The following is a 24650-nucleotide window of genomic DNA, read 5'->3' as shown; positions in this document are numbered from 1 at the left end:
AATGCAGAGACAGGGTGGCAGGGACCCATGGCGGGTGGGCCGACAGGCCAAGGGCGCCCTCTATCGAGCGTCTGTGCATGGTGACGGCGGAAAAGAAGTCCCCGGGCAGAACCCCAGTGGTCAGGCCAGGGGGCTCCTGGGCCCGGTCGCCTCCTTGACTGTGAGAGCCTCCGAGCACCGCGGGTAGGATGGGCGCGCAGAGCCACCTTCGCTCTGCGGGGGACAGGGCAAAAGGTACCACCACAGCGACAGCCCTCTTGTGGGTGAAGCCTTCTCTCCTTGTCCCCACCTTGTGTCCTCAGTGCCTAGACCAGGGCCAGGCAGAGAGGTGGCCTTCCCACGTGGTCACACTGGCCCTCCCTTGTCCTCCAGTATCTACCCGGCCTCCATGAGCGCCATCACTGTGCTCATCTCCGCGGGGATGGTCCTGGGGAAGGCCAACCTGGTGCAGCTGACAGTGATGACGCTACTGGAAGTGACAGCCATTGGCATCATGAGGACAGTCGGCTCGACATTCTTCCAGGTGACTCCCGGTGCTGAGGGGGGCTTGGAAAGAGGGGCGAGAAGGCGAGTGGGGGTGGGGAGGGCCTTTAAAAATATAAAGACAGGGCCAAGGGGGTCGCAGAGGGTGGTCTGTGCTCAGTGTTTGAACACCGCAGAGTGTGGCCTCTGTTTCCACAATAGGAACCTGTCGGACTGGATATTCACCAGATCATTACAGGATATTTAAAAAGAGAAGGGATTCCCGGGCCCTACCCGTGGAGGGTCCAGCAGGTTGCATGGCCAGTGTCTTCTTTTAAATCAGCCAGTGTGTCCTCTGTGACCTCTGTGATCTCGCTGGGAGAGACATTCACTCAAGTCTAGATCTGAGTCGGGTGCGCTGATGCTCTCCTGTCATCCCAGCCAATCAGGAGGCTGCGAAGGAGAATCCTAAAGTCAAGGTCAGCCTCAGCAACTCAGTGAGACCCCGCCTCAAAATAAAATACAATAAAAGGGGCTGGGGCAAAAGCTTCCTGGGTCCAATCCCTAGTATTGAAAAGAAAAATGAAAAATGTAGGTTTGGAGCAATCGGTGAAGGGGATGCCCGTCTAGAGGCCCCTCTCAGCTCCTCTGCCATAACCAGGACCCCGAGTGGAGACCTGGTGAACTTCCTGGCTGACAGATGAGAAGGATGCCGCCCAGAGGGGGGAAGGGACTGCCCACAGTCCCACAGCAAGACAGTGGCAGAGCCCACGTGAGAACCCGAGCTCTAGCTGGGTTTAGGAGAGAGAGCACTGGACTTGGGGTCCAAGACTGGGGTTTGTCTCCCAGCTCTGCCACGAATCCTGCAGCCATTGGGTTCAAATCTCAGCTCAGCATCACCAGAGCACTTAACCCCCCCGTGCCTCGGTGTCCCTATCTGTAGATTGGGGTGACATCAATCCCCACACCTGGGGCTGCTGGGAGGAGTCCACAAGTGATGGGGGCGGTGCCTGGTGTGTGTGGGGGGCGTTGCCATGGCAATGATGTTTTCCTCCTCCTCACCATCATCCTCAGGCTTGATTGACGGGCATTGTTGAGGTGGGGATAAGGAAGGGGGCGGGGCCACAGGGGCTGGGGCTCAATTTGAGATTTTGGAGGTGGCCGTTCCTGGTCAGGAGTGACCAGGAGTGGCAAGGCCTGAGGTGTGACCGTGGGTGTGGGTGGCAGAAGTCAAATGTAGGGAAAGGTTTCAGAGCAGAGAGGGTGAAGGAAGAGAGGGGAGGAGCGGGGACCAAGGTGTCCTTGGCAGAGTGACGGGGGGGGGGGGGGGGGGGGGCGGGGCAGAGGCTGAAGGGCAGGTGCCAACATCTTCCGGGAGGAGGCCGCGTGTCACTGCGGCTGGGAGGGGCAGGTGTGGGCAGGTTCTCCAGGTAGCTGGAGGAATGAGAGGGGCAGGGCAGTGGTCCCCGCAGGAAGTTCTGACGGTGCCTTCACTTTGGCTCTCTTCACCAGCATCTTCTCTTTTTCTTTGTTTTTTAGAGGAGGGAAAGTTTGTTTTATGCTCATGGTCTCCGAGGTCGGGTGGTCAGCGGACTCCTTGGCTCTGGGCCGCAGAGGAGGCAGAGGGTCATGGTGGAGGGTTTGGCGGAGGAAAGCCACAGGGATCAAGGCAGCCAGGAAGCAGAGAGCGGGAGGGAGAGCGCGTTGGACTTTCTTATAACCCTGCAGACCAAGTGTGTGTTTCCTAAACATGTTCTCCTGCAGAGCCATGGTTCAGTGATGACAGCTGAGAAATTGACATTAATATTATTACCTTATTCAGGTGTCACCAATTGTCCTAATAATATCCTGTTATAACAAAAGAAAAAAGTTATTTTTTCTGGTCCAGAATCACCTCTTCCATTGAGGGCTCCTGTCTTTTTAAAAGCTTATCTGTCCTTAATCCCTTAATCCTTTTATCCTTTTATCTTTCATGATTTTGATGTGTTTTGAAGTCACAAGCCAGTCATCTCAACAAAATGTGGGCTTGTCTTCCACTTCCTCCTGGTAAGATTGAGCGCATGCAACTTTTGGCAGAAATCCTACAACAGCAATGTTTCCTTTGTAGCACATGGTTTCAGGAGATATGTTGTTGGTTTGTCCTGTTAACTGGACATGTTAGCTTTGATCACTTGGTTAAGGTGGTGGCTGCCAGGATCTTCCACGGTGAAGTTACTCTTTTCCCCTCTGTAATTAATGAACCTATGTTGGGAAATGCTTCCTGTGAATACTCTGTTTCTCATTCGGCTTCCACCAGCTGGATTAGCGTTGATTCTGGCCTGAGTCAATCAATACTCTGACAATTGCCAACCTCTGTTTTCTAATTCCATGTTCCCTTCTCCGTCTATTATTTATTCACCCATCTATTTATATCACTATGGGCTCATGGACCCACATAGGCACAGTCTCACTTCCTGCTTCTTCTGTTTCATATAATAATAGATTACAACTCCTTGGTTCCAAGGGAGAGAATATCATTGGTGCTTTCTTAGGCAGAATGAAAGGAATTTAGAATAAAGATTTCAAAACTGTGTGTGGTGGCACACGTCTGTAATCCTACCTACTCTGGAGGCTGGGGTAAGAAGATTGCAAATTCAACAGCAATTTAGTAAGGCCCTCAGTATCTTAGGAAGACCCTGTCTCAAAATAAATAAATGAATAAAAAGAACTGGGAGGTAGCTCAGTCACAGAGCACTCCCGGGTTTAATAGTCAGTTCACACACACACACACACACACACACACCACAAAGAGAAACCCTCCAACCTCCAAGGGTGGAAAATGCAGCTAGACTCAGGAAGGGACTGGACCCACAGGAGGATCGCAAGTTCAAAGCCAGCCTCAGCAACAGCTAGGCACTAAGCAACTCAGTAAGACCCTGTCTCTAATAAAATACAAAATAGGGCTGGGGATGTGGCTCAGTGGACAAGTGCCCCTGAGTTCAATCCCTGGTACCCCCCAAAAAATATATGTATTATGTGCTCTCTTTTCAGGTTTTTGTGGTACCAGGGATGGAACCCAGGGATGCTCTACCACTAAGCTACATCCTCAGCCCTTTTTATTTTGAGACAGGTTCTCTCTAAGTTGCTGAGGGTCTCACTAAGTTGCTGAGGCTGGCCTTGAACTTGCGATTCTCCTGCCTCAGCCTCCCAAGTCACTGGGATTAGAGGTGTGTGCTTGGCTCTTTGCAGTTCTCATAAGGGAGTTGCATAGACTTGCATATTTATGTACAACATAGGGATTCTTACTGTCTTTCGTCCATTTCAGGAGCATTTATTTAGTACCTATTATGTACCAGGAACTCTGGTGGCAGTGAAACCATCCAACTCTGCTGGAACTTCATTCCAGAAGGCAGGTTCAATGAACAAAAAATAGCCAAAAGATGTGGTGTGTTCAGTGGTAAAGGATACGATGGGAAAAAGTAAAATGAAGAAAGGAAATTCGAAGAGCTGGGGGTGGGGGACAAAGTGTCAGGGAGGGCGGGCAGGGAAGCCTTGCCCACGCAACTGAGGGCACTCAGCACAGGGGTGTCTGAGGACAGTGGCACAAGACCCCCGCAAGGCAGGGTTGTAGATTGTGTCTGCCCAGAGGAGTTCAGAAGGTCACACAGGGTGACAATAAGAAACGGACAGAGCCTTGTTTGGCACTGGTGTGGTGTGAAGTCTCTGGGGACAACGCACCTTATTGCTTGCACCCAGGACAGACCACGGCTTCCACCTGCCCTTCTTCTGCCCCTGCTGGAAGGAGCGTCCAGGCACCTGAATGGCCTAGAGCCGGGGCCTGCTGCGGGGTGAGGAAGGAGCAGGTGGAAGGGGGTGCGCAGGAGGTGCTGAGTGCCGGGGCAGGGCTGGAGCAGATGGCGGGGGGCGTCCTGAGGCCCAGCAAGAGTGACCTTGACTGAGGCGGGACCCCCTGCAGGACTCTGGGCAGAGCAGAGACGAGGTGGGACTCAGGTCAACTTCTGCTGCCTGGAGAACAGTCAGTGGGGTAAGGTGGGAACAGGGGTCCTGTGGGAGGTTATTGCAGGAATTTGGGGTGACAGAGTGGCTCAAAGCAAGGTGGGGTCCACGGGGAGAGACAGGAAAAATTCCGCCAATTCTGGACATTTGGGGAAGGCACAGCTGCAGCGGCTCCCAGCAGCCCCCTAAGTGAGCTGTGAAGTCTCACTAACTTAACCCCCGAGAGGTGAGACCAGCCTGTGTCCAGCAGGCGCTCTGGGCTGCGGTGTGGCATCCGAGGAAGTCTGGTTGCTGCCTGTTGCAAAATTTCTATCCCTCGTCCCTCCAGGCGGAGTTGAAATGCAGCTGAAAAGCGGGAAGAAGGGGGTGACGTCCATGTGGCCCTGTGACTCACCTAAATGGACCTGGGAATTCACCCCCGCTGCCCCTGGGCACCTCCGAGGGGGAGGCGGCTGGCAGAGGCGGGAGAAGCTCGGAGTGCACCTGGTGACTTCCAGTCGTGCCTCCTCCAGGAGGCTCAGAGGATGGGGACACTCACGACCCCCTGGGCTTTCCTTGCAGTTGGACCACCACATGGACATCTTGTTCTTCCCCACTTTCGCGGCCTATTTTGGGGTGATTGTGGCCAGGTGCCTCGCAAAGCCTCTTCCCAAGGGATCGGAGAAGAAGACCCAGATGGCCACGCCCTCCAGTCTGTTTGGCATGCTGGGTAAGGACAAGGTGGCCTGGCGACCCCCTGCCTGGGCCGAGCCTCGAGGTGAAGTGTGCGAGGTGAGGGGACAGCAGATGGCTCAGGGTCCTCCTGGAGGTCGTAGCAAGGGTGAGGCTCCATCCTTCCTCCCAGGGCTGTGGTGAAGATGGCTCCCCCCCTCCATGGAGGGCCTGAGGCCCTTCCCGGGGACCCATGCTGAGTTCCTGCCTTTGAAAGAAGCATTTCCTTCCAAGGGCCCCTCTTCACTGGTGCCCGATGGACAGGGAGGCTCACTGCAGCGGAGCTTGGGTTCCTCCTTTGGTCCTCAGCTGAAGGGAGGGAATCGGGCAAGTGAGAAACTGGGGCCCTGAGTAGGAACAGGTGGGAAGGATCCGGGAGTAATGGATTCTGAAAAGCCGCGGGGGAGTGACCAGCTTAGGTGGCCGGGAGGGGCTTGGAAGAAATCAGGCAGAAGTCCTGCGCTACTGCGCGGCACGCCTGCAAAATCAGCCGCTCAGGAGGCTGAGGCAGGGGGATCATGAGTTCAAAGGCAGCCTCAGCAGTTTTGCAAGGCCCTAAGCAACTCAACGAGACCCTGTCTCTCAATAAACTATTAAAGAAGGGCGGTGGGGACTGGGGTTGCGGCTCAGTGGTGGAGCGCTTGCCCCACATGTATGAGGCACTGGGTTCAATCCTCAGCACCACGATAAATAAATAAATAAGTACATAATAAAGGCACTGTGTTCAGCTACAAAAAAACAAAAACAAAAAGGGCTGTGGCTGTGGCTCAGTGATGGAGCCCCTCTGGGTTTGATCCCTGGTACTGCCCCACCAAGAAAAGAAAAAGGAGTCAGGCGGAGGGCCCAACAGCAGCAGGCACGTGAGTATGGGGCCATGGGACCCAATTGAAGCCGCACTTTGATTTTTCAAAAGTGAGCCTTTGGGGCCCGGGGTTGCGGCTCAGTGGTGGAGCACTTGGGAGCGTGTGTGAGGCCCTGGGTTTGGTCCCCAGCGCTGCAGAACTAAAGGGAACTAAGCCCCGGGTTAACATGGGCAGGCTCGGGCGGCTGGGGTTAGATTCCATCTCCTGGACCTTGGTTTCCCTGCCTGTGGAGCCTGCTGGCTGGCCCCTGCCAACTCGAGGGTCCACCCGAGGTGGTGCCGTGGACAGGGGCCAAGCTGAGGCTCGCCAGCTCTAGGGTCCTCCTCTGAAGCCCCGGAGGCTCAGGACTGTGGGGCCCGAGTGTGGCTCTGGCCAGTGACCCTCTGGTCCCCCCCAGGTACTCTCTTCTTGTGGATATTCTGGCCAAGTTTCAACTCTGCTCCGCTGAACCTTCTAGAGGAAAAGAGGACGGCTCTTCTCAACACCTACTTCGCCCTGGCAGTCAGCGCGGTGACGGCCACCTCAGTGTCAGCTTTGGCTCACCCCCACGGGAAGATCAACTTGGTGAGGAAGGGCCTGCTCCCACTCCAGAGCAGCCGCACGGGAAGATCATGGCTGACAAAGCCTTCCTGTGGGCAAAACAGGAAGGAGGCCAGGTGGCCACCACGGCCCTGGGACTTAGAGGCTGTCACAGGGTCACAGGCTCTCTGCAGGGAGTCGTCGAATCACCAGTGTTTATACACACAGGCCCCCATTTCAGCCCCATTTCTGCCAGTAACTGAAGCCAGCTACCCTCCATAAACCTCCGTCAGCAGAACAGACGCGATCAGGGTTACTCAGCCTCTCCTCTTTTCCCAAGAAATCTCCAGATGGAATTAGCATCATCAGAAGTTAAAAAAAAAAAAAAGTTCCAATAGTCACATGACCTTGGTCAAGCCACTGCAACTCGTTGAGCCTCAGTTTCCCCATCTGTAAAATGGGAATGAAGAGAGAATGCACACAAAGTGCTTAATGTGGACTGGGTGCTAGGCGGTGTTAGCTGTTGCCATTGACTTAGTGGGTACAAGTTTGGGGAGGACACAAGAGAAATCCAGAGGCAAAGCCAGTTCCCATGATGATCAGGCAGAGATCCACCAGCCGGAGGTTTGGGGAGAAAATGGCAGATGTAGGGCACGGAGCAGAGGGAGGGAATGTGGTCACCGATGACAATTCATAGCCTAGTTCCAGCACTGAGGGGAGGTTGACATTGCCACATTCGCGCTCCATGGTGACAGTCTAGGAGCACACAGGTGTGGTCATCTGTGGAGGCAGGACTTGGTATAGGGTCAGGAAAGCCCAGAACCTGTGCCGGGGCCCAGGGCTCTGGGGCCTCGTGAGCAAGACCAGACTCCAGCTCTGCAGGAGTGAAGGACACCCAGAGAGGGGACCCAGGAACAAGGCCTGCCTTATGGAACTGGATCCTGTCCCAAGGAGTGGCGAAACCCTGCTCTTCGAAGTGCCCAAGAACACATCACAAATAAGGGTGGCCAGGGTGCTGGGCAACGTCCCCTGCCCACTGATTCCCTGTGTGCTTCCCAATCAGAAGGACTGCTGGCTCCCAGCCTGAGGGGTGGGACTGGGGCAGGCCCATGGATGAAGGCCATGTCCCCACTGAGGGACAACAGAGCAGGAGGGACATTACAGGTTGCTTTGCAGCCACTTTCCAGCTCCGGGCAAGGCAGGTCCTCCGGCCTCGCCTCATTCACCCCTGCTGTTTCTTTGCAGCTTCACGTGCACAACGCTGTGCTGGCTGGAGGCGTGGCTTCCAGTGCGCCAGCCTACCTGATTTCCTCCCCTTGGATTGCCATGGTGCTGGGCCTGCTGGCTGGCTTGATCTCCATTGGGGGAGCCAAGTGCCTGGTAAGGAATTGGACAAGGAATACCCTCTGCTTGGGCTTCATCAGCAGACTCCTGAGTCCCTGGTGGGCACTCTGGGGGGCCATGGGCTGTGGTGGGCATGTGCTGGTCCTTCTTAGGTTGACTTCAAAGCCTGGGAGAGGGACCCACCCTGGTTGGCTGGTGCAAGGGTGCTGGGGAACAAGTACTTGGCTCATTCAAGTTTGCTCAGGCATAAGAAGGATCTGTTTTAAGAATGCCAGGGTTTCTAGAACCCAAGAACAGGGATGTTTCTGGAAACCCTGGAATGACTGCATTTGAAAAGATGCCAAGAAGTTTCTGCTCTGCTTCTTTCTTTGCTTTTCCTGAATATCTGCTCTATTCTCTCTGTGGACCTGCCTCCTCTTCTGCTCCACACGGTAGAATGTGGTCTTTTGCTTCAAGAAAGCAGCCAGGTGGGGCTGGGGAGATAGCTCCCTTGGTATAGTGCATGTACAGGGCCCGGGTTTAATCCCCAGGAAAAAAAAAAAAAAAAGCAGCCAAGTAGAATCTCTTGGTCCCAATTTCAAATTTTCTGGAAAAGGGGCTCCTTGGTTTAACTTGGACTGTGTCACTTAGGCTGTGTCACTTTGCATGGGCTGCTGCTAACAAACTGTGTGGGTGGGAGGAGCAGCACCCAGAGAGGGAAAACCCAGCTGATAATCCAGGTGCTGTCCACTCTCCATAGTTTAATTCTTCCCAGGGATGGATTTTTCTCCCTTCAGTACTCAGCAGGTCATGATTACACCAGAATCCTGCACACAATCGGTTATCAAGTATTTCTAAGAGAAATGTCTAGGGACAACACATCCTAAAGAGTTTGAAGACCGACACAGAGAAAAAGGACTTTTGAAGACTGAATTTGGATAAACAATGGACATTCCAGGAGTCATTTCCAACTCAAAATAAAGAATTGACCAAAGCTTGATTTGACCAAAGATAAGGCCCTCTGCTTTTCATCTCTGCATGTGAACAGATGTCTTTTCATGTCCTCTGGCTTTGGGCACGTGGCGCCCTCTGGTAATCTCAGCAGCTTTGGGAGGCTGAGGCAGGAGGATGCCTCAGCAATTTAGCAAGGCCCTTTCTCAAAATAAGAATAAAAAGGGACCAGGCACGGTGGCACACGCCTGTAATCCCAGCAGCTTGGGAAGCCAAGGCAGGAGGATCAAGAGTTCAAGGCCAGCCTCAGCAACTCAGCAAGGTCAGCCAGATGCTACTGGAGTTTAGATGTCTAAGCTGGCCTGGGTCTGGTCAGGAAATGTGTCCTGGAGCAGAAGACATCTGAGGAGAGTGGTGACAGGTAAGTCATTGAAGAATCGAGAAATGTATTTGAGGCAGAAGGAGCTGCGTGAACAACAGCTTGGCAGCCAGGAGAGCACGTGGCCAACCAAGAGACAGAGAGACGTTCTCGTGGCCAGAGCACGGGGTCCCCTGGAGCTGGTGGAACCACAGAGGTGGAAGGTCGCATTGCCCGAGCTGAAGGACTGACCTAAATTCTTATTCTGAAGACAGTGGAGGTTCCGGGAGGGACAGCCTGACGCAGCTTGCACCTGGGCTGTCGGAGGAGGGAGCAGCGGATGGGAGTCAGTGGTCAGGGCTTTCCTTCGGACTTCACCTTCAACTTGTCTACACCAAGGTTCACCCCCACGCCCCCCCACAGGGGATATGTGACAACACCTTGATGCAACTAGACGGGGTGCTACCCGCGTGTAGAATGTGGAAGCCAAGCCGGGCGCACACCTGTAATCCCAGCGGCTTGGGAGGCTGAGGCAGGAGGATCGTGAGTTCAAAGCCAACTTCAGCAAAAGCAAGGCCCTAAGCAACTCAGTGAGACCCTGTCTCTAAATAAAACACAAAATAGGGCTGGGATGTGGCTCAGTGGTCGAGTGCCCCTGAGTTCAATCTCTGGTACCAAAAAAAAAAAAAAAAAGAATGTAGAAGCCAGGTTGCTGCTAAACATCCTACAAGGACAGGCCGGCCTCTCCCTGCCCCCAGCACGGAATTATCAGCCTCGAATGTGAGTAATGACCGCACAAGTCCCTGGCTACTCAGAGTGTGGGCCGCGGAGCAGCAGCGTTGGCACCACCGGGGAGCTTGTCAGAAACTCCAAGTCTTGGCTGGGGCCGTGGCTCAGCAGCAGAGCACTTGCCCAGTACAGGTGAGGCCCTGGGTTCAATCCTCAGCACCATGTAAAACTAAGTAAGTAAAATAATAGCAGAAATGACAAATCTCGGGCCCCACTCAGAGCCACTGATTCTTCTCTGCGTTTGAACAAGTGTCTCAGGGGATGTAAGTGCACGTTCGAGTCTGAGAAAGGGCTGCTGCTTCTATTTGTTTAGAATTTATTCTAATTTGTTATACATGGTGGCCGAATGCAACTCATTGCGTATTACACATATAGAGCACAGTTTTTCAAGTCACTGACTGTACACCAAGTATTTTCACACCATTTGTGTCTTACACCTGAACTTAGGGTAGTGATGTCCAACTCGTTCCACGTCATTTCTATCCCCTTGCCCCCTCCCTTCCCCTCCCTCCCTTTGCTCTAAGGTTCCTCCCTTCCTCCAGTGCTCCCCCCATCACCCTTATGAGGCAGCCTCCTCACATCAAAGAAAACATTGGACCTTTGGTTTTGGGGGATTGGCTTGCTTCACTTAGCATTATATTCTCCAACTTCATCCATTTACCTGGAAATGCCATGATTCTATTCTCTTTTAGTGCTGAGTAATGTCCATCGTGTGTATACACCACAGTTTCCCTATCCATTCATCTACTGAAGGGCATCTAGGTTGGTTCCATAAGTTAGCTAGTACGAATTGTGCAGCTTTAAACATTGATGTGGCTGTGTCCCTGTGGTCTGCTGTTTTTGAGTTCTTTGGGTATAGACCAAGGCGAGGCACAGCTGGGTCAAATGATGGTTCCATTCCAAGTTTTCCAAGGAATCTCCATACTGCTTTCCAGATTGGCTGCACCAATTTGCAGCAATGTATGAGTGTGCCTTTTCCCCACATCCTCGCCAACACTTACTGTTGCTTGTATTCTTGATGACTGCCATTCTGACTGGAGTGAGATGAAATCTTAGTTTTGATTTGCAGTTTTCTAAGAGCTAGAGATGTTGAACATTTTTTCAGGTTTGTTGATTGATTGCATATCCTCTTCCAAGAAGTGTCCGTCAGTTCCTTGGCACAGTTATTGATTGGGTTATTTGTTTTTTTGTGAGAAAGGCTTCTTTAGGCCAGCCTCATGTCCATCACCCTTGGTGGCCTGGATACCTAGGATCTGTAAAAAAGGGTGGGGAGGGAACAGGGGAGTGTCACTTGCAGATATACTTATAATGCTATTTGTCCCCAGGCGAGTTTTAACTACGTGCAGGTGACCCAGGACTTCAGCGGTGTGCACTACACCTTCGGCCTGCCGGGCCTGCTCGGGGTGGCCACCTACATTATGCTGCTGCTCTGGAACTCTTCATCCAAGGTGTGGGTACCTCGGCTCACTTCCCAGCCCTGTCGCAGTGCACTAGGAAGTGTCCCCAGAGCCCTGGGAGGCGGGTGCATTCGGGCCCAAGCACTTAGTAGGCCTCAGGAAATAAGTTGGTCGATAACTTCTTCCTATGTGACGGTTGTCACTTCTCCAGGCCGCTTCCTCCCTGGGGCAGCTGGGTGCAGGGCCGAGGTGGGGATCATGGGCTTCTGGACAAGAGGCAGGTTATGTGTCCCCCAGAAAATGGATAGCAATAAGCACTCAACTTATCAGAGCTTTTTTTTTTTTTTTTTTTTTTTTTTTTGGTACCAGGGATTGAACTCAGGGGCACCTGGCCACTGAGTCACATCCCCAGACCTATTTTGTATTTTATTTAGAGACAGGGTCTCACTGAGTTTGCTGAGGCTGGCTCTGATCCTCCTTCCTCAGCCTCCTGAGCTGCTGGAATTACAGGCGTGCGCCACCGTGCCCAGCTTGTGTGAGCTTTTGCTGGATGGGGCTCCTGTAAATTGAGACTAACATTTTTACAGATGAACTGATACAGTGTTGATGTGATCACTCATATCATCGTTTGCTGCCTGCTTTCTAAGTGCTACTCATTGTACTAAAAAAAAAATATATATATATATATAAATCTCTTCAGTGATCTGCCCAAGGTCACTTGGCTGGAACCTGACTCTAAGGGTGGCTGAAGTGGGGTTTGAGCTTGTGTTTGGAAGCATCTCTGAGAAACTGTGGAGGGGTGGAGTTCTCTTCCACCTCTTGGATCCTGGGGAGCTCCAACAATTGAGGTGACCATAGCCCCAAATTGTAGGAAGCTTCTGGGGTGGGGAGCCGTCCATGCAGGAGTACTGAGTGAGGAGGACCCCCCGCCCCCCGGGAATGGGGAGGGTGGTCTGTGTGGAAAGGCAACGGGTACCAGTGATGTGTCTGCCACTGTTCTGAGAGCTGTGTTACTCTAGGTAAATTGCTTCCTCTCTCTGGGCTTCAGGACTCCCTTCTGTAAAAGCAGGGTCCCAAACTCAGAAGCCCGGAGGAGCCAGGCACAATGAGGCCCACCCAGGGAGTCTAGGCAACCATCACTGTGCAGGGACCCAGGCTCAGTGTCACCAGGTCCAGTGTCTTCAAGGGAAGCCAAGGTCCACAGCTCGGCACGTGCTCCCCAGACACTGGTGAAAACACTCAAAATCATGAGTAACGTCGGGCGGACCGTATTCTGTTCTGAGTTGCAGACTTTAACCTGTGGACCAACCACCTTCAAGTCCCCGGGGTTCTGTGTGGTTCTGTGGTTCTCCAGGGTGGTGATGCATCACCAGGGAACTTACCAGAAATGCAAATCCTGTGGCCCCACCCAAACCTCCTGGGAACAGGACCTAACGATCTTCTTCTTCTTCTTCTTTTTTTCTTTCTTTCTTTTTTTGTACTGGAGATTGAACCCAGGGCGCCTAACCACTGAGCCACATCCCCAGCCCTTTTTTGTGTTTGAGACAGGGTCTTGCCACAGTCAGGCCTGCCCGGTTGGAATCCTGAGAGCCCCTGGTCCCAAGCCGCAGAGCTGGGTGCTTGTTCACGTTCCCCACCTGGACTTCTGCTCTGGGAAGCACCCATGAAAGTCTGGCCCAGAAGACTGCGGACAGGACGGTGTGAAATCTGCAGGCAGAGCCAGGGCCTGGCCTGGGGGTGGGGACATACCACTCCCGGGAACTATGAGTGCAGTGATGAATTCTCCTTCATCCATTTCTGCCTTCCCGTGGCCTCAGGACAGTCCAAACTGTTATGGGCCAGATGCAGTGGGCCACGCCTGTACTCCCAGCAAGTCAGGAGGCTGAGGCAGGAGGATCACGAGTTCCCAGCCAGCCTCGGCGATTTAGGAAGGCCCTGAACAATTCAGCAAGACCTTGTCTCTAAATAAAGTGTAATAAAGGGCTGGGGATGTGGCTCAGTGGTTAAGTGCCCCTGGGTTCAATCCCCGATACCAAAAAAAAAAAAAAGGGGAAAAAAATCTATAAATAAACAAAAATGTGCATTATAGGTCAGTAGATGCAGGTTTAAACTTCTATTCTGCCACTTGTTATTTTTAAAAAATCTTTTAATTCGAGTATAATCCACATCCAGAAAAGGAAGCTACCATTTGATGACATATCCATGTAAACAGCACCCCACACCTCACCCTGCCTCATCCAGGGTCACCACTAACCTGGCTTCTCGAAGCTTCCGTCTGTTTTGCCTGCTTTTATGCTTTATGTAGGTGCAGCCGCAGAGGCGGCCTGTGCTTTGCATGCCCAGAGTCTTTTGCTCGGCACTGACTGTGGCGATTCATCTAGACTGTTCCTTTTTCACTGGAGAATAGTGTTCCATCGTGCTTGGTCTTAATTCATACAGGTGACGAGTGGCAGTGCTAAGGGGGCCGATGTCATTGGAAGGAGAATTTAATGTTCCGCTGCAACGAGAGGCCCAGCACCCTAGGCAGGGGCCACACAAAACCATATCACATGCAGGGGCCAGGGGGCAGACAGCATGAGAAGGTAACTGGCCCAATGTCTTTATGACAATAGCGGCAGGGGCGTAACTGGGTGGGCATGTCCCCTGTTGGAGTTCATGAGCTTCCTTGTCTGCAGAGAGCCAAGTTGAAGGAGAATGAGGTGAATAACTCTGGCCATGAGTTTGGCCTTATGGTTGATGAGTCGCTGGAGGACCAGTGAGGACAAGTGTCCCGACGTGTGAAGATGATGTGATTTAGTGTCCGTTGTTGATGAGCACGTGGGCAGTTTGAAGTTTGGAAGGAGTATGAATATTGTGGAGTTGCCCCTGTGAATGTTCTAGCACATTTGTTTTGAGAATGCGGAATGCACTTCTGTTGAGTTTAGGCCTAGAAGTGGAACTGTTGTATCATCTGGTGTCCAAATGGGAAGTCTTGGTCAAAATCACCGGTTTTCCATGACAGTGCACGCATATCTAATCACCAGTAGCATGGAAGAGCTCCCCTGTTTGTGTTCTCTAACACTTAGTGTTTTCTTTCTTTTTAATTAGCCATTTAGCTACCAACATAATGTTTCAATTTTAATTTCCTCAAGGATTAGTTAAAAGGAGCACTTAGCCGGGCCTGGTGGTGCATGCCTATAACCCTGCTACTCAGGAGGCTGAGGTAGGAGGATCACAAATTTGAGGCCAGCCTCAGCAATGTAGTGAGACCCTATCTCAAAAAAAAAAAAAAAAAAAATGAGAAGGGACGGGGCTGGGGTTGTGGCTGAGAGGTAGAGGGCTCGCCTACCGTGCATGAGGCACTGGGTTCGATCCTCAGTACCACATAAAAATAAAATAAAGATATTGTGTCCACCTATAACTAAAAAATAAATAAGCAAATAATAAAATACAAAGGGGTGGTGTGGTGGCTCACTGAGAGAGCACCCTGGGTTCGATCCCCAGGACTGGGTGGGTGGGGAGAGAACGTCTGCGGGTTCACACACACGGGCTGCGTTTTTCTCTAAAAGTTGCTGTCAGTGGATCAAGGAATTGGGCGATTTACTTGATTTTTCATTCGTTCCACAAACACTTCCCTGAGCTGTCGCTGGCCTGAGTTGAGCTGGGTGCTGGGGAGGAGGTCCACTTCTCAAGGTAGACAAAGGAGGTAGAGATAGGGGCCTGGCCACCTGGAGGGGCCTTGGCTGCCTTTCCAGCCGAGGTACTAATCCTCCACCCCTGCCCTGCCCGAGGGTCTGCAGGACCCCCGACCCAATGCCACTGGCCAGGAAAGCCAGGTTTATTGACTGGCCAAGACGAAACAGCAGTGCAGTGAGGTTCCTCTTTCCTCATTTCCAAAGGGGGACCTGCCCACCGCCTGCGGAGCTGGGAAATGAGAGACAGAAAAGACTTACAAACTGCGTGTTTGGCCGGACGGTCTGCGGCTGCAGTGGAGGGGAGGGAAGTCGCTCCCAGCTCCCAGGGACCCTGCACTTATTTAATTTTGAAAGCGATGCCCTGGGGGCTGGGGTGGTGGCTCAGGGGCCTGGGCGAGGCCTGGGTCGGATTCTCAGCAAGACAAAGTGATGCCCTGGGGTGGCCTTGGGAAGAGGGGGGACCCGGGAATAGAGCCCGGAAGTATACTCCAGGAATGTGGGGTGAAGATAGGGACCAGCTGGGGCGGGGACCGTGGTCTCCTCGTGTGGCCCATCCTGGCAGTGGCTGATGTCAACTGTCCTTTCGTCCTTGACGACCTCTGCCGTGGGTGCCTGAGTGACCCTCCGCTTTGTCATCTCTAGGACTGGCAACCAGATGCTCACGATGATGGGGGCTTTCAGCTTCGCCGTGTTGATGAGCCTGGCCTCCGGCCTCCTGACAGGTCGGTATGACGCGGGCCCAGGCTCCGCGGGCACCCCGGGCTGGCTCCGTGGGCACCCTCCCCTCCCCGCCCCCCCAACGGACCCCTCAGCTCCAGCTCAAAGAGGCAAAGGGCTCAGACCCTGATTTAAAAAAAAAAAAAAATCATAGAATAATTTCAGAGATGGAAAGGCCCTCGGAGGCCGCCTGCTGCCGACGGGCAGCCGGGAGAGGCCATCACACCTGCCCAGAGCTGCCGGCTGCATTTCACAAGCGAACCCTCCTGTTGGTCAGGCCCCCGTGGGACGTGCCCTAGGAGGGGGTGGAAGCCAAACAGAGGCCCAGTGGCACAGAAGAAGACACATGGGCTGGGTGACACTGGCCTTTCCTCCCTCTGCCTGGGCCTGGTTAGCTTCTCTGCAAATGAAAGGGTTGCAGTGATGACCACCGGGCTTCCTGCCCACGGGGAAAGTATGAAGATGATTCTTAAAGGGACCTGGGTCATTTTAGGGCATGAGATTGGCTCAATGCCTGGCCTTAGCTGTCAATAAAATCTGAGGTGACTGAGTGGACACGGAGGAGCGCTGGCCCTGGGAGCTGACGCTCTGCTCCTGGTGGCCGCCTAGCCCAGCCCCGCCAGCCAAGCCCAGGCTGGGCTGCTGCCTTTAGCAAATGGAAACTCAAGGCGCCCACTTTTCAAATTCGGAACTAAACCAGCACCCTCTGTTCTATCTGGCAACTCTACATGGGGACTCTCGGACTCCAGCTGCCGTCCTCGCTGGTATTTACAGGGTGACACCAACCTGCACACTGTCTGGTGGGCGCCTGGGAGCCAAAAACAGAACAGTGGGAAGGACACCTGTGCACTGCTGGAGAGCCAAGGCCAACTCTTTAGGGAGCTGGTGCCTAAAACCACTGGGCAGGGCGGGCGGGTGGCTCCGTGGTAGTTAGTGTCCCTGCCTGGCCAGCTCCAGGCCCTGGGTCCCTGCCCACACCACACACAAACTCTGAAAAAACCTGGACAGTGGGAGGGGCCAAAAGCCTCAAAAAAACAGAAAGCACCCGCTGAACTGCCGAAGCCAGGCCTGGGGCTGGCTAAGGGAGGCCCCATGGAGCCTTGAGCCTGTCTACAACACTGTCCAGCCGGGCGGGCTTCCCAGTACCGGTAGACTCCAAGCAGCAGATGAGAGGAGGGATAGGTTCCAGGGGTGACACACATGGGCAGAAGTTGGAGGTGGAAACACAGAGCCCAGGAGAGGACAAGCAATTCTTAAAACCAGAGCCCAGAACAAGGAACGCTTGGGCAGCCAGGCGCAGACCAACAGGCCGGCTGGACACAGGCCTCCAGGCGCACGGTGTGTTTCATGGATGGATGTTCCTAACGATGGCTCTGGTTTTTTTTTTTAAAGTCTCTAAATCTGTTCAGTGTCGTCTCTTAAGACAAGAAAATATGTTTTAAGCCAGGCGTGGTGGTGCACGCTTGCAATCCCAGTGCTTGGGAGGCTGAGGCAAGAGGATTGCAGGTTCAAGTCCAGCCTCAGCAACTTAGCAAGGCCCTAAGCTGCTTGGCAAAACCCTGTCTCAAATAAAAAATATAAAGGGAGGGGGAATGTGGATCGGTGGTTAGGTGTCCCTGGTTTTAATCCTCTGTCCCTCCCCCCCACAACACACACACACAAAAAAAAAAAAAAAAAAAAAACATTTTAGAGAGCTGTTCATCAGTGATAAGAGGAAGCCTTAGTTATCTGGAAATTTCACATAGGCACTAGAGAGGATTTCTGAATAATTCTAGCTATGAGATGAGTGCTGTTTACACCCTGCATGCCAGTATCAACTAGAGGTATCAATTCACAAAGAAAAATATCAATTCACAAAGCACGTGACTTCTCTTGTTAATCTTATTCAATACACTGGAACCAATCATAATTTAAAATGCCAAGATAGCTGGGTGCAGTGGTGTGTACCTCTAGTCCCAGCTCCTCAGGAGGCTCAGGCAAGAGGATTGTTTGAACCTAGGAATTAGAGGCTAACCTCAGTAATACAGTCAGATACTTGTCTTTTTCTTTGGTATCAGGGACTGAACCCAACCACTGAGCCACATCCCTATTTTGTGTTTTATTTAGGAACAGGGTCTCACTGAATTGCTTAGAGTTTCACTAAGTTGCTGAGCCTGGCTTTGAACTCATGATCCTCCTGCCTTAGCCTCCCGAGCTGCTGGGATTACAGGCGTGCGCCACCACACCTAGCTAGACCCTTGTTTTTTAAAAACCTCCCCACATAGGTATAGGGATAAACCCAAGAGGAGCCAAGGGATCCCGAGGGTGAAGCTCTCTGGGTAAGAAAAAGAATAGGAATAAAAGCAAGTGGTTATAACTATCCTCTCTACATAAGTGGAGTCTGTTTTAAAATGATTTTTAGTTGTCATCAGCCTTTATTTTATTTATTTACCTGTGGTGCTGAGGAGTGCACCCAGGGCCTCACCCATGCCAGGCAGCGCTCCCCCACTGAGCCACAGCCCAGCCCCCACCGGTGGAGTCTTGAGTTGAAGTCTGGGAGGTGTTGAGGCTGGTGAAGACTGACCGGCCAGGGCGTGTGGGAGTCTCCATCCATGGTGGCTCTAGTGTTTTGAACAGGTCAGGTTTTGAGCAAGGCACCGGTGCCATGGACTTTCTGCTCCGGCTCGGGAAGGGTGTCAGAGTCTGGGCCGCCGAACCTGCTCAGCATCGTCTGGACCCTTTGCTGCTCTTGCCCATTCCTTTTAGAAAAAGTCCACAGAATTAGTGAAACGGGTCCAGGAAGGACAGTGCTTCCACTTGCCTGACCCCAAAGGTGGGCCCCACAGGATTTCTATTGAGACCCCAGCGTCTACGCACAGTATCCTGATTCATCTTGAGATCACAAAGGCTGCGCTCCGCGTGTTTTAACACCCAATTATCATTTGTTTAAGGTTTGCTTCTAAGACTCAAGATCTGGAAAGCACCTCATGAGGCTAAATATTTTGAAGATCAAACTTTCTGGGAGGTAAGATTTTTTTTTTTTTTTTTACCAACTCACATGATAGCTTCTGAGTGGATAAGATTAAAAAGGTATCTGGGTGCCCATGTCAACGTGGTGTTTATCAGACAAAAAACCAGGTGAACAGCATCTGGGAGGAGCAAATCCATGGTGCACGCGCCTGAGAGGGGTGTGTGTGTGTGTGTGTGTGTGTGTGTGTGTGTCGGTGGGAGCTGGTAAAGGTCATTGTCACCCCAAGGCCTCAGTGTCTCTGAAGATCAGGGAGGAGAGAAGAGCCACGGGCCACACTGGCCCTCCCATGTGGATGACTCAGCAGGCAGATAGTGGGACCAGAGGGTCATGGAACCTCCACTATAGGAGTCGGAGACACCCCAGAAATCTTTAACAGCTGCTCAGAGTGGAGGCGTGGCCAGTGCAGGCCCTCACAGTGACAGCCCCGAATCTAGAACACAATTCTGGATAAACTAGAGTGGACACAGGGAAACGTGTAGAAGAGGAATCTGGGGTCTCGTAGCCAAAGGATTCAGCACTTACAGGGCTCAAGGGCTGGGGCAGACTCCGACAGCGTAGCTTTCATGGTCGTGACTGCTCTAGAAAGGGGGTCGGGATCACGCCCGCCACCCACTGCCCTCCTCCCTTCCATTCACGACCCCAGCGCACAGCACTCGGATGTGTGTCCTTGGGAAGCCAATCCTCCAACCAGGGTCATGGCAGCTGGGCAAGCAGGGTCAGTATGGCCAAGGGAGGCTGGCCGAGAGAGGTCAGGTGAAGGCCCAGCCTCGTGCCTTGTGAGCAGAAGAGGCACCAGCTCTTCTCCCAAACCAGTCCTTCCTCCACCGATCTCCAACACACTGACCGTGAAGGAGACACAGAAGCAGCTTTGCTGTGGGCCTGGGCGAGCGTGCTGTCAGGGAGCAAGCAGAGGGGACCTGGAGAGAGAACGGCCTCTCCTTCCTCCTTCCCTCCCAACAGCTTTATTTAGATACTACCGACATGCCATGGATCACATTTACTTAAAGTCTACTCACAATTGGACCCATTTCACATGTCTATGACCCCATCACGCAGTCAAGACAGGGAACACGTTCATCACCCCCAAACATTGCCTTTTTGAAATTGCTCACTCTTTATCCCTCCTTGTTCCATTCCCTGGCAAACTTGCTCAACTACTTTCTGTAAGTGTAGTTTGCTTTTTCTTTTCTTTTCTTTTTTTTTAAGAACCCAGGGGTTCTTTATCACTGAGCTACATCCCCATCTCTTTTTGCATTTTTAAAAACTTTGAGACAGGGTCTCACTAACTTGCTGAGGGTCTTACTAACTTGCTGAGACTGGCCTCAAACTTGCAATCCTTCTGCCTCAGCCTCCTGTGTCGCTGAGATTATAGGCATGCACCCCAGTGCCCAGCCCTATCTCACTAGGCTGTATGAAGATCAAATGAAGCAATAATATTTGTAACAACATCCTGGAAAATACAAACCACTAAGTGAATGTGGAAGTTTATCACTAGGGGTTTAGCCACCCAGGGAGGGTTGTGTGAACACAGTGGCTCTCACAGAGCAAGCCTGCTGTTTCTGATTTTGTGCTAGATGCTTTGCAGCATCATCAGATTTTATCCTCACAATAAGCTTGTATGAGGGCGAGTATCCCAATTTTAAAGATAAGGAGATTGGGGCTGAAGGAGTTTAAGTAACTTGTCCAAAATGACAGCTAGTAGATGGAAGAGAGGAATCAGAACAGATGTCTCCTTGGCTCCAGAGACACCACATATGCACGTGCTGCGGGCAGCCAGTGGAGAACAGCTCTTCTGCCCACCACCACTTGGGCGGTCTGCTGATTTATTTTCTTGCAGCTCAGTGGAACCATTTATTCAGAATAATACCATTTCCAGCTTACATTTGAAAGCCAAATATCCATTAAAGAGGCAAGGATTCAAACTTGCACAGCTGATAAATCCAGGAGTGTTTTTTGTTTGTTTTAACTGTCCAACAAGACATTTTAAACATTATTGGATACCCTTATTGTACTTCATTGAACCAGTTGGAGTTGAAAGGACCATTAAAGCTAGCTCTGGGGCTGGGAGTGGGGCTCTGTGGTAGAGCATGTGCTTTGCTTCTCTGAGGCCCTGGGTTCGATCCCCAGTGCATAATAATAATGATGATAACGATGATAATAATAATCAATGAAGCCAGCTCAGCTGTTCCTTCCCTAGGGGCCCACACTTTGGTGCTGTCTGAGACGGGGTGTCCGACTCTTCCTTGTCTGGTTTGTGAATACATGCACATTCATGCACTAACTTATTCCCCTACAGATGAACTGCTAATCTGTGACAGACATTAAGTTCTGGGAGACCAACTAAATGAAAACAGTTCTGGGTCTCAAGGACACAGATGTGCTAATCTTTTGTTTCCCTGTAGTCATGGTGATTCTCAATGGATACTGATTTATAAAATTCAGTTCAGAACATATTTTTTCATGGGTCTCGTCTTTGCTGAGAGAATGAATCGTCTCTCAGCTCCTTCAGTTCTTTATTTCAATTAGTAAACCATGGACTTTATTTCATGCTTTGCAAAGCACACAGACTCCCTGACATCTACTGTTTAAAATTAACTCCACAACCAACCTTTCTGAAGTCGGATGAGGAGCTTTTTTGTGAGTCTACAGAGGGCAGGCTCCTGTTCTGAGCGTGCTGAGGAGGACCCAGGAAGTGGGGCTTAAGCACTTAGCTGGGAAGAATCTGCGTGTGCACAGATCCACCTAGTAGGACTGTCACCCTGGCAGTAGCTGCTGGAAGAATAAGAGGAAGGAGGTCATGGGTTGGGGACGTCACGGAAAATCAACTTGAAGTTGCGCTGGACTGGGCTAGGCAGCCGGAACTGAGAGGCCCTCCAGGGGAAGAGAGCGTTTGTGAGGACAGATGGAGTGTGCAGCAGCCCGGCTCCGTGGAGTCTGTGGAAAGGCTGTGAGGTGGCTTGAGCCCTGGTGACTGGAAACTCCCAAACTGGAGTGGGGCAATTTCGCCATAAAATGAAAGTTTTAGGGGCTGGGGATCTAGCCCAGCTGGTAAAGTGCTTGCATCACATACACAAGGCCCTGGGTTCCAATTCCCGGTATCAGGAAAAAAAAAAAAAAAGAAAGTTTTGCACTCAGTAGGGTGGCAGGACCAGCAGGCAGGGTGGACAGTGCGCTGCGGATCATCCACGGGCTTCTGGCTGCAGTATCTGCAGCACCACACCAGGAGGCCCCTGGTGCTGCGGGTGGAGCCCAGGCCTTGGTGTGTTCAGCGTGTGCTCTGCCACCGAGTTACACCTCCAGTGCCTGGAGGTCGCTTTTTAAATGATTTTATACCAAGAAATATAAACATCATTACCCTCTGGACCCCAAAATGCAGCAAAATGTGTTGAGTTCCTCTTGCTGTTTTTTTTTTTTTTTTTTAAGAGAGAGAGAGAGAGAGAGAGAGAGAGAGTGAGAGAGGAGAGAGAGAGAGGAGACAGAGAATTTTTTAACATTTATTTTTTAATTCTCGGCGGACACAACATCCCTGTTGGTATGTGGTGCTGAGGATCGAACCCCGGCCGCACGCATGCCAGGCGAGCGCACTACCGCCTGAGCCACATCCCCAGCCCCCTCTTGCTGTTTTAAGCAGATGTATTATTGCATAATTTTTTAAATTATGAAATTTAAAAAACCTAGCCTTGCCACCCTGGTATCACCCCCTTCTGGTTTTAAATAAATGTTCTAAGCACACAGGAGGGTCCAATAAATGGTTGTCAATGGAAGGAGAAAAGCCAGCTTTTAAAGTAGGAAAATAGATCAGGAGCCTGCGGTGGCCTTTTCCGGTCTCAGAGGCTTAAGAGCTCTGTTCTGGAAGGGGCTCTGCATGCTGTCCTTGCTCACCGGGAAGGTGAAGGCCTGGGCAGTTCACATTGCTGGGCTCCATTTTTTTTTTTTAATCTATAAAATTCGATCGGGGCTGGGGATATAGCTCAGTTGCTTGCCCCACATACACAAGGCCCTGGGTTCAATCCTTAGCACCAAAAAAAAAAAATTTTTTTTTTAAATAAAAATAAAATGAGATCAAACTCCACATTCTAAAAACGCTCTGAGGCTGTAGCTCAGTGGTGAAGTGCTTACCCTGCATGTGTGAGGCACTGGGTTCAGTCCTCAACACCACATTAAAAACAAGTAAAGATACTGTGTTCACCTACAACTAAATAAATATTAAACAAAACAAAATGCTCTGGAGTCAGCCAGACCTGGGCTCTCCTCACGTGAGCTTGTAGAACACTGGCCTCCCCTCTCTGCAATGCAGGTCGTGCTAGCCACTCTCTCACTGGGTAGTTGTGCCCTGACTGATCTGTAGGAAATGCCCCCAAGGTCAGCACCCCACCTCCAGCCAAGGACTGTAACCCAAAGTCACAAAACACGCAGTGCGGCTGCTCGGCAGCATGGCAGGCTGACCAGGCACTGAAGAACTCGGTGCCCAGTGGGGGATGCAGAACACACTTCCGACAATTTCAACTGTTTGCAAAATGGAGTATGCTACTTCATGTGATAAGAGTGAGCGCCCAGGGCTGGGGATGTGGCTCAAGTGGTAGTGTGCTCGCCTGGCATGCATGCGGCCCAGGTTCGATCCTCAGCACCACATACCAACAAAGATGTTGTGTCCGCCGGAAACTAAAAACTAAATATTAAAAAATTCTCTCTCTCTAAAAAAAAAAAGTGAGCGCCCAGTTTCCATTACTAGAGGTTTTCAAACAAACACCAAGTGACTATTAATCTAAATGCGCCAGGTATGCTGAGGCACACCTATAATCCCAGCAACTCAGGAGGCTGAGGCATGAGGATATCCCAAGTTCAAGGCCAGCCTGGGTAACAAAATTAAAAAAAAGTGTTCAGGGGCTGGGGTTGTGGCTCAGTGGTAGAGCGCTTGCCTAGCACATGTGAGGCACTGGGTTCAATCCTTAGCACCACATAAAAATAAATAAAATGGGCTGGGTGTGGTGGCACATGCCTGTAATCCCAGTGGTTTGGGAGGCTGAGGCAGGAGGATCACGGGTTCAAAACCAGTCTCAGCAAAAGTGAGGTGCTAAGCAATTCAGAGACCCCGTCTCTAAATAAAATACAAAATAGGGTTGGGGATGTGGCTCAGTGGTCGAGTGCCTGTGAGTTCAATCCCCAGTAACCAAAAATAAATAAATACATAAAAGTATTTTGTCCATCTACAACTAAAATAAACCAGTAAAAAAATTAGGTTCATATAAGCTTCAAGAGTTCAAGCCACAGCTGTACGAGGTGGTGCACACCTATAATCCAAGCTACTGGGGGCAGAGGCAGGAGGATCGCTGATTGAGGCCAGCTTCAGCAACTTAATGAGAACTTGTCTCAAAAAAAAAAAGGATAAAACTGGAATCAGTATGAATATAAAATGTAAGAGGGTTCATCTCTAATATAAATGTTTGCTTTGCTTTTACAGTTTCCTCACTTGGCTGCCGGATTTTAAGCAAAAGCATCCAAGAATAACACGACAGACTGATCTTGGAAACAAGCCAGCTTCCTGTCCCTGGTGCCCATCTTTGTACGTGATATCACTACAGCAAGGTCTTCTTATGTTGAATGGCACAAGGTCAGAGATGGATTTGACATTAAAAAATAAAAAACTGAAAACTTGCTTAAGTAGTAATTTAATGATAGTTTCAAATAATATGATTTCATTAAAGATGATACTACCAGACCAGATGATACTATGCAGACACATAATTAAGGTTTTGGCTCAATTCTATTAACAATCATTAGATTCTTTCTCATGCTTAACAGAAGGGTGCTAGACAGGTAACTGTTTGCAGCAGCAGCAGAGCAGAGATACAAACTGGAAAAATGAAGAACTCACTCACA

The 24650-nt window shown here is 51.2% G+C and overlaps 1 protein-coding gene across 2 annotated transcripts; it reads left to right on the top strand.

Annotated features, from left to right (window-relative positions):
• Positions 1-12: 12 nt before the first annotated feature.
• Positions 13-24426, top strand: Rhce (Rh blood group CcEe antigens). 2 transcript variants are annotated; one of them, XM_078025622.1, is made up of 9 exons: positions 13-183; positions 373-523; positions 5020-5167; positions 6430-6596; positions 7797-7931; positions 11298-11422; positions 15686-15765; positions 18691-18764; positions 24232-24426. In XM_078025622.1, the coding sequence occupies exons 2-9, from the start codon at positions 389-391 to the stop codon at positions 24256-24258; spliced, it is 891 nt and encodes a 296-aa protein (XP_077881748.1). In that variant the 5' UTR covers positions 13-183; positions 373-388; the 3' UTR covers positions 24259-24426. The 2 variants fall into 2 exon arrangements, with proteins under 2 accessions (XP_077881748.1, XP_077881747.1); XM_078025621.1 differs by lacking the exons at positions 13-183; positions 373-523 and adding an exon at positions 2418-2508.
• The last annotated feature ends 224 nt before the right edge of the window (positions 24427-24650 follow it).

Source organism: Ictidomys tridecemlineatus, chromosome 11, assembly GCF_052094955.1.
Source record: "Ictidomys tridecemlineatus isolate mIctTri1 chromosome 11, mIctTri1.hap1, whole genome shotgun sequence".
Classification (NCBI taxonomy): domain Eukaryota; kingdom Metazoa; phylum Chordata; class Mammalia; order Rodentia; family Sciuridae; genus Ictidomys; species Ictidomys tridecemlineatus.
Note: the sequence above shows the minus strand (reverse complement) of the source record. Positions and strands in the feature narration are given on the sequence as shown.